Source organism: Mauremys reevesii, linkage group 2 (genome assembly GCF_016161935.1).
Source record: "Mauremys reevesii isolate NIE-2019 linkage group 2, ASM1616193v1, whole genome shotgun sequence".
NCBI lineage: Eukaryota > Metazoa > Chordata > Testudines > Geoemydidae > Mauremys > Mauremys reevesii.
The window spans coordinates 133,599,941-133,620,167 of NC_052624.1; the positions used below are offsets into that span (position 1 = coordinate 133,599,941).

The 20,227-nt window shown below is 43.6% G+C and overlaps 1 protein-coding gene across 12 annotated transcripts in view; it reads left to right on the forward strand.

The window, feature by feature from the left end:
• Window positions 1–20,227, forward strand: part of TRIO (trio Rho guanine nucleotide exchange factor) — a 437,405-nt gene that overhangs the window by 252,134 nt on the left and 165,044 nt on the right. For all 12 annotated transcript variants that reach the window (XM_039521976.1, XM_039521977.1, XM_039521978.1 and 9 more), the window contains 6 exons: window positions 829–1,024; window positions 1,656–1,822; window positions 7,951–8,070; window positions 11,464–11,655; window positions 12,556–12,705; window positions 19,695–19,809. In XM_039521976.1, coding sequence (XP_039377910.1) covers window positions 829–1,024; window positions 1,656–1,822; window positions 7,951–8,070; window positions 11,464–11,655; window positions 12,556–12,705; window positions 19,695–19,809 — 940 coding nt within the window. The remainder of the gene's footprint in view (window positions 1–828; window positions 1,025–1,655; window positions 1,823–7,950; window positions 8,071–11,463; window positions 11,656–12,555; window positions 12,706–19,694; window positions 19,810–20,227) is intronic.

Below are 20,227 nucleotides of genomic sequence, written 5' to 3' on the forward strand. Positions count from 1 at the left end.
CCATGTAACTGACGTTGGAGCTGTGTGAAGAGACATGTAAATCTAAGTAAACTAAGTTTGGGTACACTTAAAAGCAAGATTTCAGAATGTAAGATTGATTGGATAGGTTATATAATTACTGCACTTGAGCGTTTCTTCATAAAATTCTCAATATACTACTACAAGAGTTTTGTTAAGCAGTTAGCTGGTAATGCAACACGCTCAAGAAAACCGACAGTTCCTGCTCACAAAGGTGTGGCGTTATTGGTTCGTTTTATTAATGCATCTGAGTGGCGTAGCTGAAGGCTAAACTGGCACACTGTGCTGCTATATGACTGTTGTTTCTTACCACTCTTAGCGTAAGCAAATAGATTTTCTACCTGAGGTGTTATGCCAAAGTTTTTCTTTTACCCATGGTACAAACACGATAATTCTGCTACCTACAAAGTGGTATGCTTGTAAATTGATAGTAAAAGTACATGTGCACGCGCACACACATGCACACTCTGCTTTTGGCCTACAGAGCCAGCGCAAACCTCAAGGAGGAATTCCTTACCTCCCAAATTAGCAGAATTTTCTTGCCTGCCTACATCACAAAACTAATAACTTCCAAAACTTGCTCAGACAGCCCAGTGTTTGTACAAGTCAGTAATAGTTATGTTAGTCTGTAGCTTAGATGTTCTGCTGAATGGATAATATGAAGTCGTTAGCTGGGGAAAGAACAGATGGGGGAGGAAAGCATAGTTCTTTTAACTTGTTTTTGAATTCCTGATCATCTGATTCTCTAGTACAAATGGAACAAGTTGTAGTTATTAATCCCAATAAAATCCTCTCCTTTCTTTCTATCAGATAATTTCAGACCTTGAATCGTGGAATGATGAGCTCTCTCAGCAGATGAATGACTTCGACACTGAAGATCTTACAATAGCAGAGCAGAGACTCCAGCACCATGCAGACAAAGCCCTGACCATGAATAACCTGACCTTTGATGTCATACACCAAGGACAAGATCTGCTGCAGTATGTCAATGAAGTGCAGGCCTCTGGTAAGATGGATCTGTCCCATCTTATTCCGGTTAATATCTTTACAGGGATTATCCAAACTGATACTAACAGGGCGTCTGAAAGTGGCATCGTTCCCCATTAATCACAATCAAGAAGGGAGTGGACATGTATTTTGCTTCTTGAAAATAATTCCATAGCATTTAAATTAACTAGATGAAGCATGCTGATCACTAATAAAATAGATCCTACTAACAATTAAAATGCTCAGGTTTAAAGTGGGGGTGGAAGGAACTCTGTAGGATGTGAAAGTAAATAGAAAGAGGAATAGAATTAATAGTACAGGGAATTTATTTTGAGATCAGTCATGTCTGTAAATTATGCATTGACTTTACAAGTAAAAGCAATTCATATTTTAGTTTCTTAATCCTTTTCACTTGATTTTCTTTGCAATATCCTGCTGCATTTAACCCTTCACAAGATATCATTATAGACTTTAAGGATTTCTCCCAAGATAATGTTGAGCATTCACTTGCTCATTGTAAAACATCTGGAAATTCTTCGAGATTTATGTATATTTTACTAAAATGAAAATGGTTGGTATATAATAACTATAATATGTAACTCCCCTGGAAATTAGATCCAGATATGTTTCAAATTAATGGGTCTCCACAGGTGTGGAGTTGCTTTGCGACAGAGATGTAGATATGGCAACTCGTGTTCAGGATCTGCTGGAATTTCTTCATGAGAAACAACAGGAGCTGGACTCAGCAGCGGAACAGCATCGGAAACACTTAGAACAGTGTGTACAGCTCCGCCACCTGCAGGCTGAAGTCAAACAGGTATGAGCTAAATATGTTCTGTGCATTGTGAGTAGGTGTGTGTATATGTTCCATATATAGACATGTGTATGCAAAATAAGATAGCTATGTTGTAAGAAAAAAGTGTTTTAACTTTTTATTTTTGCAGGTTTTTGGCCTGAGAGTTAAGCATCTAGCACACTCGACTCTCAAAGCAGATAATACCAGTTTAATTGTTAAAGCAGCAGAGAGTCCTGTGCACCTTATAGACTAACAGACGTATTGGAGCATGAGCTTTCGTGGGTGAATACCTGCTTCGTGGGATGCGTTGTTAACAATTACTGTTTGCTATGGGACAATGCTGTCTAAAGAGCAGTTAGACTGTTCAGTTCATTTTTGTGTCTTCCCTGTAACAGACAGTAAAAAATCCTTTGAAATCTTCCCTGAGCTCTGCAGTGAGACTAGCTCAGGTGCCTTGCTTGCAGCACCTACCAGTAAGGAGGGATAATGCATAACAGCAGGGCACATCGTATTGGCTGAGCGAAGTGAGGCCTTTCACTCAACTTGATGGCATCTCTCTGTTTTTCTGTAATGCGATAACTTTGGAATGCTGCGTGTAGACACATCCAAAATTTCAGAGATGGTTTTAGGTATTGGTGGCCAGAACTCTATTAATTTTGGTGAAATTAGGAAAGCCAGAAGGGGGAAAAGGGGCACACAAAGCCCTTGCACCTGGTGAACAGAGCCAGCAGCTTCAGTCAGCTCTAATTGTCCATAGATCTAAGAACTGGTTGATGACGGCCATTAACATCTTCTATCTCCTATTAGCACCTTCCAGCTTAATGACAGTCCCCATCTGAGCTCTACCCATTGTCCAAATAGAGTTTAAAATGTTGGTACCCTGGATGACTTACTCCCAGACAGGAAGGCAATGGGGGGACCTGGGTGAAGGAAGACTGGGGAACCTGGGAATGGGGGGGGGGTCAGCGCAGAGAGCCCCTGGCATATGGAATAGGAGAGAGCGGGGAGCATAAAGAGCCCCTGGAATGAGGGAAGGGGTTGAGGTGGGTTATAGGGAACCCTGAAGTAGAGGGGGAGGATGGGAGGGCCCCCCGCCGGGAACTTGTGAAAGGGAATGAAGGAGTGCAAGGAGCCCCTGGTGTGCAAGGAGCTCAGCCTGCAGAAGCTGGGAAGTATGTGACCACCTATTTTAATGTAACTTGAAGTATCTAAATGTTTATAGTTGGCCAGTGTGCAGACTGATACACTCTAGGCTGTGCTTGTTAGAATGATTACAGAGTGCAAACTACTATTTTAATGTAAGAGGAATGAGGTGGAAGAGATTTTACAATGATTTAGCATAGACAGCCTTCTGTTGTTTATTACATGCTGTCTTGTGAGGATGAAAGGAAAGTGCCAGTTGGTTATAATGTCCAACCTGCACAATATACTCTTGATTGCAGAGATTCTCTTACCAGCTGAGACAGGATCTTTTCTTTATGAAATGCCGATGGACTAGAATGGTGGTATCAGTTGCCCTACCCCTCCCTTTCCAGTAAGGTTGAAACAATCTCATTTTAGAATATAGGATGCACACTACATTTACGGTTAATCACATACGTAATTCTTACTACAACGTACACTGTCCTGTCACCTGTATTTGTATATGAGAGCTGGGGGAACAGGGAGCGAGAGAGGAGGAGCAGTTGAAAATTGCATTGACATGTATTGCTGATCACATGTCCTACAGCAGTTGACAGAGCTATACTGCTGACAAATGTCAGTGTCATGCTTAAAGATGTGTTTTCAGGATTTATTCTGTAAACCCTGTGAGACTCTTTTTTTTCTGAGTGATTAGTAATCCTAACTAAAGTGGGCATCGCAGTTGACTGTAAAACCAAAGTACTGAAAACATTTAGCATAAGCCTCTTATAAAGATGTTAATTGCTGAGAGTGAACCCCTCTTCTTCTTGAAGTAAGTTTGTGGGAATCTTTCAGCTGACTTAAAAGGCAGTTGGATCTGGCCCTTTAGAACTAGAGCACATTTCTAGTGTTGTAAATAAAAAACGCTTGCCAAGATAGTATTGTTCATACTGCCTAGTCACAAAACAGTAATAGTCCCACCCAGGAGATAGGTTGTTTACAGAGCATCTTTCTGGGTTTGTTTTTTTTGTTGTTTTTTTTTTTTGGTCCCTTCAGATTTATGAATGTTCACATGAAAGTGTGCAACCTATAAAGAATATTTAGATTGCAAGTTCTTCAAGGCAAGTCTCTCTCTTATGGTTAGTATAGGTCATAACAGAAATCAGGGCCCTATTATGCTTGTCTCGAGATGATACCTTAATATCAACAATTAAGAACCCATCTCTATTTGTCTAGAGTTTTATATTAACTCTAATACTGTCATTCCTGACCTGTCATATTTTTCAAAGGTGTTTGAATTTTCAAATAAGTTCATAAACTGTGCTTAATATAAATACTTATTTAAACACACAACTGAGAGGGTGCATGTATATGTTAAACACTTAATTTGTAAGCTTATCACTCCTTATCCATATAATCTAAAAATGCTTCTCTCAACTTGAGACTGAAAAGTGTCTGAATCTAAAAACGTGATCTGATACTTTGTATTTGTGTAGTCTCCTTAGAATTCTCCTAACACCCTTTGAAGTGTTTTGGGACTAGTAACTTTTATTTCTTCTGACTTTTATTATGTTAATACAAATACATGAGGGTTTTTTTTGGCGGGGAGGAGGAGTGTTAAGCCAGGAAGCAGGACCACTTGCTGTTTCCTCTGAACTGGAAAATGCTTTGTAGCTCAGCAGGTCACAGCCCGTGCACTATCTGAGAGTAACATGACATAGTAAATCTCCTTTTCAGACTGTTTTGTTTGTATTTTGTTGCCGGAAGCCCTGAACACATGGTTTCCAGGGTTAAATTACTGTGATTTCCTGCCCAATTTACTGTTGAACTGGGCATAAGCATCCATTACGGTATGGAGAGGCTGGCTCTCTCCAGAGCTAAGATTGTAACCAGCTTTTCAGTTTAGTCATGATTTTGACAGTCGTCTCCCCCCCCCTCCCCCCCCTCCCCCCCCCCGTGAAAACTGCTGCTACTCCTGACTTTTTTTCATGATTCATTTCTGTATTGCAGTAGTGTGGCATGGTGCCCTGCAAAGAAAAAGGGGTCTATAGCTCAAGCTGTTTACCATCTAATGGAAACAAACAAGCTGTGCCTGTGCTGGGTTTAGTTGCCACAGTTGTCCCTCAACTGCACCAGTGACAGCAACAATGGTGGGAGCCTTGTGAAGATGAGGCTCTTGCGGCTACCTATATTTTGATCGGAGTTGTCCATCCCTGCTCTGAGCACAACAAATGGACATGGTGATAAAAACATCCATGGCTGCTGGTGCCTTAATTACTGTACCTCTATCACTGGTGCAGCTTTTTATTTCCAGAAAAACCAAAAATAATAAAACCACAAGCTAGAAAGATAATGGAAAATGAGGAAGTAGGAGAAGGGCTAAAAGAGGAACAGAGGCTTTAATACATCACATAAAAGATTTGCTTGCTAAATTAAGATGCCTAATAGAATCGGGTAGGGCAAGAGTAGATAGCAGCGGAGAGTTGTATACAGGAAGGGTTTTGAGGTAGGACTTGGAGGGGACTCGGGATGCTTGGTGTGCAAGAAGAGAGATTGCTTCAGATGTAGGGACTAGTAGAGCTTGACTTGAACTCCAGAGATGTCTGGTGTCTGGCTAGAAGAGAATTTTTGGGGGGAAGTGAAAGGTAAACTGGATGCAACACACATCAGACATTGGCTTGAAAAATAAGGGTGGTGTGCTTTTTCCATAAGTAATCTAATAGTTTTTGCCTCATGAAACTCAATTTAACCTTTACAAAACTTGCTAGTTTCTCAGTGTCAGCACTGGTGTCTTCACGCTATTGTCAGAAAGTTGATGTTAAATTTTAACTGAGATTTTAAAAAAAATTGAAAATCTGTGTTCTGATGGTGTTTGTTATATCCATTGACTTCCTGATATCTGTAGTGGGGCCACCAGAGCTTATGGGGTTTAACATATGTCCCAATCATAGAAGTGGGCTCCTGCAGGGAGGCCCCAGCTCAGTCCTGAGCCATTCAAAAGCTCCTGTGTTGACATTATACCATAGTAATGCTTCACAACTATAGACTGAAATACATTCTAGCTCGAGAAACCAAGAACAAACACCAAAGTTTACCCGATGAATTCTTAAGACTTTCTAAAAAATAACTACATTTTTTAATGTCCATTAAAGTAGCATAAACCAATAGCTTGTAGTTAGCTAGTTAGTTATCCAGGTCAAATTTATAAAATGACAAGGAGTGGAATTGCACCTTAGCTCTGCTCCACTGCACCTTATGAGACCATCATATGCCTTCCTGTCATAGAAGATGAGAAATATTAATGAGGGAGAGAACAAGCTAGCAGTTTCCTTGAACTGGGGAAAGGAGAAACAATCTAATATGAAATGCACCTGGAAGAAGCTTTGTGGATCTAAATTATCATCCTCCTTGTTTAGAAACTGTGATGTTGAGAACTGTTCATAATAGCTGAGAGGAGATGATGCCCATATGCAGTTAAACTTTGACAGTATGACCAACACAATTTCTTTGCTGTATTATGCTCTGCATGCTAACAGTTGCCCCATCTACATGAATAGATTCATCCTCCATGGCACTTAACTTGACAATACATCAGTACTAACTTTCTGTCTTCGAGACTTATACAATTCTCACTCCAGTCTTCCTGGTGAGTTGATTTATGACAAATGTTGGGGAATTCACCACCATTTTAACTTCTCAAATATACATTAATTAGATTCTCTGTGGCTGCAGATATCATAAGCCCCATATACTCTTCCTATTAGGATAATACTTCTTGCTACATATACCCCACAGCTGCGGACTTGTTAAAATCAGTAAGTGAACCCTCAAAATACCTTGATTTAAAATATTCCTGGCCAAACCGGCAAAAAGTGCAACACTAAAGGTCAGTTACTGGGTCTGTGAAACTTGTTCTGAGTGCAGATACCTTACAGTAGGGTAGGCAGGTTGGTGGGAGCATGAGAACAGAGTTGTAGTTGTTTGAGTTACCTTAACTCTGCATTTCCTTGTTTTTCTACATTAACCCTTTTCACTTTGAGACTATATAGAATGTTTAATTTTTTTAACTTCCTTTCTGGTTTCCCATCCCTCACATGCTTTCAACGTATCATGACAACTCCATCTTTAAGTGCTTAACTGTAGAACTAGGTATTGACAGCTAGTCATATAAATATGGTGACATTTTTGACAGCGTGGGAGGAGGAAATGACATATAATATAAACAGAACATAAGTTTGTAGGCATGCATGTGTCAAGAGAGGTCTTGCTGTTTGTAACTTCCTGAGTTGTCAGAGGGAGAACTAGGCTTGGCGCTGTTCCCCCTGCTGGAGGGGGAAGATCCAACTCTGAGTTACTGTGGTTATGCAACACCCTAACCAGTTACTTGACGTTGTGTTTTAAACCCGCTACTGATGTGTATGGGTGCTACCACATTTGCATTGCGCTGGGAACCAAATGGGATTCTATTCTTGTGAGTGCCAGACAGTGGGGTTCACACTTGATGGGAGCGCAGAACTACTCACCCATGAGCATTCAAGTCAGACGGCAGAGACAAGCCCAAAACATGCATTAACATTAGTCCTTTAGATTGCCTCAATATGTTCTACTTACTGCTTCATTCCCCAGTAAAAGGCTTAATGGATGACTTAAGGGTAGCTCAAATCCGAGTTTATTGACAACCAAGAATTAAAAACAAAAAAACCCAGTGGTCATTATCTTAGCATTTGTATGTGCATATAGTCATAAATGTACAGTTACTAAGCCTTATGCTCACAGTTCAAATTCTTGATCTGAAACATGACAGCTAGACAGTTAAATTAATGTGTTAGCTGTTATAAATCAGATCTGTAATTTCACCTAGTGTTATTTTCCAGGCACTGGCAAGGGCATTATGTTGTGGAACAAGTCTTGTTTCCTTAAGTAGTGTTAACTGCAAATAACTTACTTTTGTGTAATAATAGAAATGGAGCCTTTCTTGCTGATCAGAGGAGGACTTCTAAATTGTGCTGTCTTGTGTTCTGTTTCAGGTGCTGGGCTGGATCCGAAATGGGGAGTCTATGTTAAATGCGGGGCTTATCACGGCTAGCTCCCTGCAGGAGGCAGAACAGCTGCAAAGGGAACATGAGCAGTTCCAGCATGCTATAGAGGTATAAAAAGTGTGGTATTCATGCCATTCTCCAATAAGATGGGCTCTTATGATATAGTTCATGGCAAACATTATAAAGCAGGGGCAGGCAAACTTTTTGGCCTGAGGGACGCATCGGGTTTTGGAAATTGTCTGGAGGACCGGTTAGGAGAGGCTGTGCCTCCCCAAACAGCCAGGTGTGGCCCGGCCCCCGCCCCCTTTTTGTCCCATCCCTCCCCAGACCCCTGCCCCATCTACCTCTCAGACACCTGCCCCATCTACCCCCCGCTCCCTGACCGCCCCTGGAACCCCCCTCCCTGACTGCCCCCCGCTGCCCCATTCCAACCCCTCCTCTCATTCCTGACTGCCCCCCCTCCCCGGGAGCCCTGCCCCATCCAACCACCCCTTCTCCTTGACCACTCCGAACTCCTATCCCTGACTGCCCCATCCAACCCCCCCTCCTTCCTGACTGCCCCCCAGGATCCCTGCACCCATTCAACACCAATGTTCCCCACCCTCTGACCTCTCCGACACCTATCTACACCCCCGACCACTACCCCGAACTCCCCTGCTCTCTATCCACCCCCCCGCCTGCTCCCTGCCCCCTTACTGTGCTGCCTGGAGCACCGGTGGCTGTCGGCACTACAGCCACGCTGGCTGGAACCAGCCACACCACCGCACAGCACAGAGCACCAGGTCAGGCCAGGCTCTGCAGCTGTGCTGCCCAGCCACCCAGAGCATTATGCTGGCAGCACGGGGCACTGAGGCTGCGGGGGAGGGGCTGGGGGCGAGCCTCTCGGAACAGGAGCTCAAGGGCCGGGCAGGAGGATCCAGCGGGCCAGATGTGGCCCATGGGCCATAGTTTGCCCACCTCTTTTATAAAGCAACATGAGGAATAGATTAAGTCCATATGTACCTTCTAGATAGATCTCTCACCACTTGGGCAACAACAAAAAGGTTAGTAACATGAGTGTGTTCGTTTGGGGTGAATAGACGGAGGGAGGTGAGGACAGTTCCTGGGAAAGGGAGTTTTGGGAAGCAGGGATTCTGACAGTCGTGATTCTGCTCTGTGTCAGTGCAGTGCTTTTAATATGTCAAGGGCAGTTCACTTTATATAAATATTTAAATTGTGTATTTACAAAATGGCTGAGACAGATGTAATCAAACAAAAGACTATTGCAAACAGTGGTTTAGAATAGGATGCTGTGGGTTTTTAGGTTTTAAGACTAAGCTAATATAATAGATGATAAATTGGTTACAAATGGGGAATGTACCCAAATTGCATCATTACAAATAAGATAAAAGTTTTCCTAACATGGTCTCATAACTTCAGAGTATTGTATGTGTAAATGAGTAGGTTTTGTTAATATGTTATTGTGATCTTTACGAGGCCTTCCTAACTGAACTTTCATTATTAGTATGTTAGTGTTAATCCTGTCAATCCTTTCAGTATAAAATTGGACAAAAAATTGAAGACAGATTTTAATGCACTATTTTGGCACAAATCTGAATGCACTATTTTGGGGGATAGTGTGTAAAGTTTTGTTCAGTATTTTACTTTTGCTGAATACTAAAATCTTGTCTCCAGTGATTGATTAGCTTGTTTGTTTTCAGAAGAACTCCATTTTACAGTAAATGCCTTCTGTTTTGCTGCCTTTTTGTGGAGTTTTCTGTTTCCCATCTCCGTTTGCAGTGTGTGTCCCCTCACTCTTGAAAGATTTGGTATTGAGTATAACGCTCCTGAGCTATGGGTATTTATCCATGTAGGGATAAATGACGATGAATTTTAATTTGAATATTTTCTGGACCATAGTACACTTGCATATAATCAAACTTCTTATACATAGGGCTTCCAGATTACAAACAGGTGTATGTTTTCGCTGGGGGACAAAATGTTCAGTATTATCATTAACAAATAAGCAATTAGTCGGCTCATTTCACATCCCCCTGGATACTTGTTCTATCCATTTTCACTCCACATAAGTGTGAAATGGACTGCAAGAAAGTTTGTATTAAGAGAATAATTCTGATAGCCAATAATCAAGCTGTGATGCTTTGGGTTTCACCCAGACCAATAAGAGGTTGTGTCACTGCCTGTCCTGTAACCTTTGTGCTGTGTAGCTTTGCCTCAGAGCCCTGAAACCAGCAGCCAGCTCACTGCAAAGTGACCTCAACCTGGCTGCAGCCCTTGCAGGGTGACTCCAACAGCCCTTCCAGAGCCAAGATGCCCCTGCAGCATCCAGTCCCTCTCATTGAACCCTCAGAGAAGTTATCAAGTTTGCTGCCTCCAAAGAGACAACAGACAAGAGCCTGGTAGTTGGCTGAAGACCCACACTTGAGATGCTTTTCTAATAAAACAAGAATATGTTTATTATCAAGGAACCTAGTGAAAGAAGAATTAAGGGATTACAAGTAAGAGTGAAAGAGAGAGAGGAAAGGTTACAAATAAAACAAATAAAATGCTCTTTCTTGTGACTAAAAGTTAATTCTTGCCAGTTACAATCATTGCCTGAGCAATTTCCTTACATACATCAACTTTCATAGGCTCAAAGGGTACTGTACCCGATCGTCCCCTTGGAGACAGACATGAAAATGAAAAGGCTTTTTGCATCCCCTTACATATTTCCAAAACTCAGTCTTTTGTCCCCAGACTCAGGATGCACCCTGGTGTTTAGGCTTGTGCTGTTCTTCCCATCTCCCTCTTGATTCGTATGTAAAAGGAGCGTCTGTTGTTTGGATTCCACAATGCTCAATTTACAGTGGAGATATGTGGAAGGCTGCCTTCCCACCTGTCTGGGAGAAAACCCGTTTCTCCCTTTGTTTGGTCACAGACTTTAAAGCATAATATCAGTGAATATTCCTAATTCCTCATATATTGTTAGTACATACATTTCACAATGATAGTAATCACCAGTGTGTCACCAGCTTTCATCAGAGACAGTATTCAATATTATTTTATAGTACAGTAGTATTGTGTCCAATCAGTTGATTCAATTGCTTATTCTTTGAGGTTCAGTCCCAGTTCTCCCCTGGGGTTTCTGGACCCAGAACATTGCATTTTATCCACCTTTCCCCTCCATATCCAAAGAGAAAACAAACCTGGAAGCCATAATTATAATCAGGTTATGTACTGTAACTTGGCGATCATTGTATGGCTTGCATAATCTGTTGCTGCGCAGTTGCTGCACTTGTAGACTGATAGTCACTGTCAATTGATGATAAATCTCTGTTGCATTTACTTCATATTTGTTTGTCTAGAAAAAGTTATGCTGCAACCTACTGCTAACCCTTTATTTCCTTTGTCTGATATACGTGTGTAGAAAATATCATTGCAAATAAGAAAATGAAACATGGATTTAAAGCAAATGCATTTAAATGTTATGCAATTAAATATTTTATTTCAACTTCTTATCAGAAAACACATCAAAGTGCACTGCAGGTACAGCAGAAAGCAGAGGCGATGCTGCAGGCTAATCATTATGATATGGATATGATCAGGGACTGCGCTGAGAAAGTTGCTTCTCATTGGCAGCAGCTGATGCTCAAGATGGAGGACCGTCTCAAACTTGTGAATGCTTCTGTTGCCTTCTATAAAACATCAGAGCAGGTATAGGAACTCTTGAAGACCTATGTCTTGCAGAATAATAAAGTGATTTGTGGTATTTTATTATAAAATTACCTTTGGCTCAAGTAGCAGAGTTAATTAGCTTAGAGCTCAAGTTTATAAAAATGGTATTAGCAGAAATGTTGGTATTTAAAATTTTTTATTTAGAACTTCCCATGCTGTCTTGGAAATGCTGACAGTATTATATTAAGTGAGGTCTAGAAAAATGAAACTGACTGTAACCAAATTGCAGTACAGTCAGTGAAGTTTTATTTTCTATATTGAGCAGAAAGCAAAAACCACACATAATTGATAAGAGTGTGTTTGTAAAATGCTTAGTTACAAATTATTCATGTTATTAATAACATTCATATAGGATTTCCTCTAAAATGTTCCTCTGGTATTAGATTTTGTCTTTAGTGGTAAATCAGCTACATCTTAAATCCTCATCTGCTGTTCTTGACCTTTTTTTCTTTCCCCGGTGTTTCAAATCAGGATTAGGTAATTGATTAATTTGGATTTTCAGTTTCTGGAAAGGGCCTCACCCAGGGAAAATCTCATGTGTGCAGATGTCCTCTCATGTAAGAAAGCACTTCTGATCATAGCTTGATTAAAATCCTATCATCATAAATAACTAGTATGTTATCACCCATATCTTTCTTTTCATCTTCAAAGTGTTTCATGAGTTTTAATCCATATCACATCCTGGGCAGAAGGTGATGGCAGTTTCCCTATTTTAGAGAGAAGGGATGGAAAACAGATAAATTAAAGACACAGTCAGCATCTATGTCAAAGCTGAGATTAGATGTCTAGGGTTCTTGGTTTCAAGTCTCCAGGCTCAAACTACTTCACAGTGTTGTTCAACTGAAATATTAGAGATATTTGTCTCCTTTTGGCTGGTAGGTGTGCAGTGTGCTGGAGAGTCTGGAGCAGGAATATAAGCGGGAAGAAGACTGGTGTGGGGGAGCAGACAAACTGGGTCCCAACTCTGAAACAGACCACGTGACCCCTATGATAAGCAAGCACCTTGAACAAAAAGAAGCATTCCTGAAGGTAAAGATATTGTTGGTTACATGTAGGGAGGCATGCAGTTACATCCTCTGCTTCACATATCTCGAATAGAGCCGTAAAACCTAAGAAAAACCCAGTGACATGTGTATGGCTTTGTGAGCTCCTGAACGGTGATTACACAGGAAATGGCATATGACTGTTTCTCGTGGTTATTAGAACATTGCCAGTTTATATAAATAGCTTTCCAGTTCAACTTCAGCAGATAGCATAGAGAATCGGGCATCCCACTGTGATAGATGTGCAATTGGGACTCACTCTTTTCAGCAGCCACCACTTCCCAGAACACTTGAAAGAGACTTTTTTAAAAGAAGCAACAGCCGCTCAGTACAGTGGCTCCCAGTGACTCAAAGCAGCTTCCAGCAGTGCTAGAGCTACAGTGGGGAAACCTGATTCTGTGCTCCTTTTTCTGTAGTATTTTATAATGGCTCTTAAAAACAAAATAATATTCTACACTACAGTAAAGCTCCAAAACGCTATAGTGCCACCATGTCTTTGAGTATTACTGTTACAAAATCTGAACCACTACCTTTATTATTTTAAGAGTAGAATTGTAACCAAATAGTAAATAAACAATCATTTAGGAAGAGGAGAGCCAGTTTGGAAGGGGAAAGGGTAGCGGAAGGAGAGTGAGGAGACACTATCAGGAGAGGGAGACTGGGGGAGGGGGGTGTGAAGGCTGCTGTTTTCCAGAGAAATTAGAAAATCTTAAAATATAGTACAAGAAATTCAACACAACAGCAATCTGAAGAAAAGATGAAGCAGAAGTATTGGGCAACTGGTATTCAATTTTTGCTGATAAGCAAGGTGACTTAGCAATGGTAATATGTCAGTGGCACTTTTCAAATAATTGTGATAGCCTCTACCTGTGGGACATGTGACTGCATGGAAAATACTGTGTGGTCAGTAAATATACAGAATGTCCATCCTGTGGTGTGATGTTAGAGTAGTGTCCATTGACAAGTCAGAATAAAGGATCTTTTAATACTAGCTTTTATCACTTTCATTCTCTACCCCCATCTGGTCATAAATAAATCTGATAAGTCTGTAGCACTGAACCCAGTTGCTACTGATCCACAGTTGGGACTGAGCTGAGACAGCAACTAGAAGAATCAAGAAGCAGTTTTGGAGGTCAGTGGCTTGTATTTAACCTGCTTGGCTGACCCAGTCTTTTAGATTAAAGGATAGGGAAATTGGCTAAACAAGCGCTGAAGATTGCTGGGATACATATGTTCATTATTCCTGGATGGATTAAAGATAGACTCTCAGTATAAATAATCAACAGTAATAGTGGACTGCTATTCATACAGACTACTTCTAAAATTTCTGGAAAGACGTAACAATACGCCTCACTGAAACCTTTGAAAGCCTCTTAGGCCTTGTCTACACTACAAGACTATTTCGAATCTACTTAAGTCGAATTTGTGGATTCGACCTTATGAAGTCGAATTTGTGTATCCACACTAAATACACTAATTCGAACTTCTGAGTCCACATTAACGGGGCCGGCGTCGACTTTCGAAGCGGTGCACTGTGGGAAGCTATCCGACAGTTCCCGCAGTCCCCGCTGCCCATTGGAATGCTGGGTAGAGCTCGCAATGCCTGCTGGGGGAAAAAATGTGTCGAGGGCGGTTTTGGGATACTGTCGTCATTGAACCGTCAATCACGCCCTCCCTCCCTGAAAGCGCCGGCGGGAAATCTGATCGCGCCCTTCTCTGGTCGGTTACAGCGCGGACGCCACAGCACTGCGAGCATGGAGCCCGCTGCGATCATTGCTGCACTTATGGCCGTTGTCAACTCCTCGCACCTTATCGTCCACCTCTTCCACAGTCAGATGCTGAGAAATCGGGCGAGGAGGCTCCGGCAGCATGGTGAGGAGAGTGGCGCAAACCTCTCAGAAAGCAGGGTATGCCGCGCCGTGGAGATCATGGTGGCAATGGGTCAAGTTCATGGTGTGGAACGGCGATTCTGGGCCCGGGAAACAAGCACGGACTGGTGGGACCGCATAGTGCTGCAGGTCTGGGATGAAACAGAGTGGCTGCGTAACTTCAGGATGCGTAAGGGCACTTTCCTTGAACTGTGTGACTTGCTGTCCCCTGCCCTGAATCGCCAGGACACACGGATGCGAGCAGCCCTGAGTGTGCAGAAGCGAGTGGCCATAGCCCTTTGGAAACTTGCCACGCCAGACAGCTACCGGTCAGTAGCAAACCACTTTGGCGTGGGCAAATCTACCGTGGGGGTTGCTGTGATTCAAGTAGCCCACGCAATCGTTGAGCAACTGCTCTCAAAGGTAGTGACTCTCGGAAACGTCCAGGTCGTCATAGATGGCTTCGCCGCGATGGGATTCCCAAACTGCGGTGGGGCTATAGATGGGACTCACATCCCTATCCTGGCACCAGCCCACCAGGCCAGCGAGTACATTAACCGAAAGGGCTACTTTTCAATGGTGCTGCAAGCTGTGGTGGACCATAGGGGACGTTTTACCAACATCTTCGTCGGGTGGGCGGGCAAGGTTCATGACGCGCGTGTGTTCAGGAACGCTGGTCTCTTCAAACGCCTCCAGGCAGGTACTTTCTTCCCGGACCACAAAATAACGGTTGGGGATGTGCAGATGCCTACAGTGATCCTCGGGGACCCGGCCTACCCGCTAATGCCCTGGCTCATGAAGCCCTATACAGGCGCCTTGGACAGTGACAAGGAACTCTTCAACTACCGGCTGAGCAAGTGCAGAATGGTCGTGGAGTGTGCTTTCGGACGTCTCAAGGGGAGATGGCGGAGCTTACTCACTTGCTCGGACATCAGCGAAAAGAATATCCCCGTAGTGATTGCTGCTTGCTGTGTGCTCCACAATCTGTGTGAGAGCAAGGGCGAGATCTTTTTGGCCAGATGGGAGGTTGAGGCAAATCGCCTGGCTGCTGTTTACGATCAGCCAGACACCCGTGCTGAGAGAATATCCCAGCGGGAAGCGATATGCATCAGGGAGGCTTTGAAAGCTAGTTTCCTCGCAGAGCAGGGTAACCTGTGACTGTCCACTTGATTTTAAGAGAGCCTGATCATGGGCCTGTGTCTGTATGTGTTGAGTTAGATCTGAGCTCACAAACCCGGTTCTCCAAGTTTCCCCCACTTCCAAAGCACGTTTTAAAACTAATGAAATGTAACAGTAATTAATAATAAATCTTTCGTTGACTTTGCATTTCTGTTCCTGGGTTGAAACATGGAAGCATACTGTGCTGGGTTCGGTGTGCACTGATGTACAGACCGCTTGTCCAATACAGGACGGACAGCCTCCTGCTCCTACATAGGTCTGTGGGGTGGGGGACGGTTTACAGTGATTGTGCATGTAGGGGTGGGTTTGCAGGAATGGGTGGGTTTTCAGGAAGGGGCGAGGGGTGCCGTCTTTGGATAGGAGTTTGCATGATGGCTGTGGGCTGTGGGTTTGGGCGTTGGAAGGGGTGAGGGGTGTGGGGGACGGGTGAGTATCTGTCCCTGGATGAGGGCTCTTTTTGGGGCTCAGGGCAGCGGAGAGGCTCGTGGCTACGGTCGAAGTGCATGGTAAGGGAAGCCTGCCTTTACATTCGGGGATGGCAGGCGCCAGGACCCTGGACAAGCATACACATCAATGAATGACCCGGGGCAGCATACACCACACAGACTGACCCTTGTGCCTAGTGACTGCAGTCTGTGTGTGCCCTGCAGTTGACCCTGCCCCCAAGTCTGTACCCTGGTAATGTGGGCTATGCACTGCAATTAAAAATCCCGACACACACAGTCTTCTGACACGAGAAACGTGACGGAAACAGAGAGTAACAGCAAACCGCTTTTAATAATGTTATACACAGTGGGGGGTTGAAACTTGGATTTGGGACTGGGTGATCCTGTAAGGGAAGAACTTGTACAAATTTAGAGCGCGAGAGGTGTCTTGTACATTAGCGCTCTGCTGCGGTGCAGTGACAGTTCTCACGGCCCCTACCGCCCCTCCTTCTTGTAACTTTGGGTGAGGGGGGGACAGGACTTCTTGGCGTTGGAGGGCGGTTGCAGGTGCAGTGCAGTGGGGCTCTCTCCTCCTGCCTGCGGTCCTGCAGAACATCTACAAGGCGCCGGAGCGTGTCCGTTTGCTCCCTCATTAGACCAAGCAGCGTTTGAGTCGCCTGCTGGTCTTCCTGCCGCCACCTATCCTCCCGTTCGATGTGTGTGCGATGCTGCTGACACAGGGTCTCCCTCCACTGTCTCTGCTCTGCCGCCTCGGCTGTGGAGCAGGCCATCAGTTCCGCGAATATCTCGTCCCTAGTCTTTTTCTTTCGCCGCCTAATGTTAGCCAGCCTCTGCGAGGTGGATGACAGGGCAGTCCGGGAAAGAGCCGAAGCTGTGTGATGGGAAAAAGTAAGTGATTTCCTTGAACAGATACATGTTTGCGAACAGTGAACACAGTCTAGTCAGTTTCTGTGAACAAGACCATACAGGGCACCTAGTCTCACGAGATCTCAGGCCAAGTTCGAGATTTCGGAATACGCTTTCAGTGGTTGCGGTCTTGCACAGGAGAGACGCTGCGGGAGGGACAGCTGAATCCGTCTAGCAGCCAGTCCTGGTAAGCCTTACAGTAGAGTCTGCTTAACAGTTAATGGATAGCTGTGCCCTCCGCTAAAGGCAATCTGGAAAGCATAAAGTCTGAGCCTTTTCCAGCAGTGCACGGGAAAGATCACTGTATGCTTTTCCTCTGTGGCCCCCAACACGTGGCTGTTAAGCGAGGGTCATTCTTATGCAAAGTAAAAGTCTACCATTCACAATAGTAACAGTACACTAATTGCCCTAATTAGATGCAGCACTTCCAGAACGACATTACCCTGAGGCGTGTCACTCAGAGTCAGAGAGAGCGGATGCTAAGGGAAGCCCTGCACAGACCAGGACCATATGCAGCAATGCTGGTGGAGGCGATGGTTCCTATGTACATTAGGATGTCCTGGCATGGAAGAGTGTGCTTCCACGGAGCACCCAATAAGGCACCTCTCCCCAGGAACCTCCTGCGGAGGCTTTTCGAGCTGCTCTCTGAGAGCTTTTTTGAACTGTCCCAAGAGGATTATTGCTCTATTCCTATATGTGTGGACCTACTTTTTGTATAGTTTGAGATTTAAAATTTTTTATATAGTATTTCTATTTTTTATATACCTGTTTTTTAAAAAATAAATGTTTCCATGTTTATAGCACTTACCGCCTGATCCTTCCCCTGATTCTGAGTCCGGGTTAACGGGCGGGGAGGGTTGGTAGGGGATCTCTGTGAGGGTGATGAAGAGATCCTGGCTGTCAGGGAAAGCAGGAGTGGGTTCGCTGTCGCCTGCGCCGTCCTCCAAAGACCATTCCTCATCTTCCCCATCGGCGAACATCGAGGAGGAACTGTCCCGGTACACTATTCCGTCCTCGGAGTCCACCGTCACTGGTGGGGCAGTGGTGGCAGACCCACCTAGAATGGCATGCAGTGCCTCGTAGAAGCGGCATGTCTGGGGCTGTGCTCCGGAGCGTCCGTTTGCCGCTCTGACTTTTTGATACCCTTGTCTTAGGTCCTTGACTTTCACGCGGCACTGCATCGCATCCCGGCTGTATCCTTTGTCTTTCATGGCTTTCGAGACCTTCTCGAAGGTCTTTGCATTCCGCTTGCTGGAGCGCAGCTCCGAGAGCACAGACTCCTCGCCCCACACAGCGATCAGATCCATGACTTCCCGGTCTGTCCATGCTGGGGACCTCTTTCTATTCTGGGATTGCCCGGACTCCTCTGCTGGAGAGCTCTGCATCGTTGCAGGTGCTGCGGAGCTCGCCCCGATGTCCAACCAGGACGTCAGATTCAAAGTGCCCAGACAGGAAAATGAATTCAAATTTTCCCGGGTCATTTCCTGTGTGGCTGGCCAGAGAATCCAAGCTCGGACTGCTGTCCAGAGCGTCAACAGAGTGGTGCAGTGTGGGATAGCTCCCGGAGCTACTAAGTTCGATTAGCATCCACACCAAGCCTAATTCGAGCTAGCCATGTCGAATTTAGCGTTACTCCACCTGTCGGGGTGGAGTACCAAATTCGAACTAAAGAGCCCTCTAGTTCGAATTAAATGGCTTCCTGGTGTGGACGGTTGAGCGGTTAGTTTGAATTAACGCTGCTAAATTCGAATTAAAGTCCTAGTGTAGACCAGGCCTTAGTGTTCGATACTGAGATGCAAAACACCACTGAAAACATGAATTTTAGTATAACTGTAGGGGCAGTGTCAAATGGATCTCTCAGTTGCAAATGTCTGAACTTTTGGGCTGTTACAAGAATATGATCTGATAAATTACTGTCTCAGTGATTTTGTCATTGGTCATTTCTGTGCTGTCTTCACCTAACCTTTTAAAGTAGTATTTTGATGTTCCGCTTCATTACAAACAAAAGACACAAGGCCTATATATAGTATTTGGTATATAGTCAGAAGTTCAGGTTAGGAAGGCAGCTATGCTTGGTCTTGGCAATGCAACTAGATTCTGGCTGTTTTGTTGCCCTTTGGTTTGAATGCTTTTAAGACCTTTAAAGGGCATGTCTTCTTTCAGTACTTTTGGTTTAATTTCAGCAGAGCAATTATTTTTTCCATTTAAACTAGTGGTGGGTCTTTTACAATATCCAGGTGATTACTGAAAGTTGTGCACTTGGTTTACATAATAATGCCAAATACATAAAAATAATCCATTCTGTGTACCTTGAGCCGCACTTAAAAGTATGGAGAAGATGATCACTTTTAAGTAACTTCAGGTATAAATTGCTTGTAATGCTATTTAGTGTTCAGTGCCAGTCCTAGATTAACTGCTATTTGCTTTGAAAATAGTGATCTTTTTAACTGTTTGTCTGCTCTGTATTGAATAGGACATAGTAAGCAGAAAAAGAAGTGTGTGTGTGTGTGTATCTATGTGTCTGTTAATGCCCCATCAAACACAGCAATATCAAATGCTATCAAATCTTCTCGTAGGCTTGTACTCTGGCTCGGAGGAATGCTGATGTCTTCCTGAAATACCTGCACAGGAATAGTGTAAACATGCCAGGGATGGTGACTCATATCAAAGCTCCTGAACAACAAGTCAAAAGTAAGTGTTCTTTTAGGAATTTGGCCTTCATGTGCTGCAACAATTCTGAGAAGATGAGGGTGAGCCCCTGCCAGGGAGGATACAGTATTTCAGATTTAACAAAAAATAAGTGATCTCCCTGGTGAAGGTTTAAAATAGCTGGTAACCGCTCATCTTCATTTTTCAATTTTAAGAAAGGGAAAAGTCTCGCACCTAAATAAAGCTTGATTGTTATCAATTTGTATATTTCAAACTTAATGTCATGTTTAATTTGCAAATGGAGACTTAAATGCATTGCTGCTCTTGAGTAAACACAATAGTTTATTTTTGTATCATGCTCTTCATACAGAAGTGTTGAGAATTCCACAGCCAATAAGTCTGTATAAGCACATTTGGTATTCTGGGCTATACCAAAATGCAATGGGAATTATATGTTGTG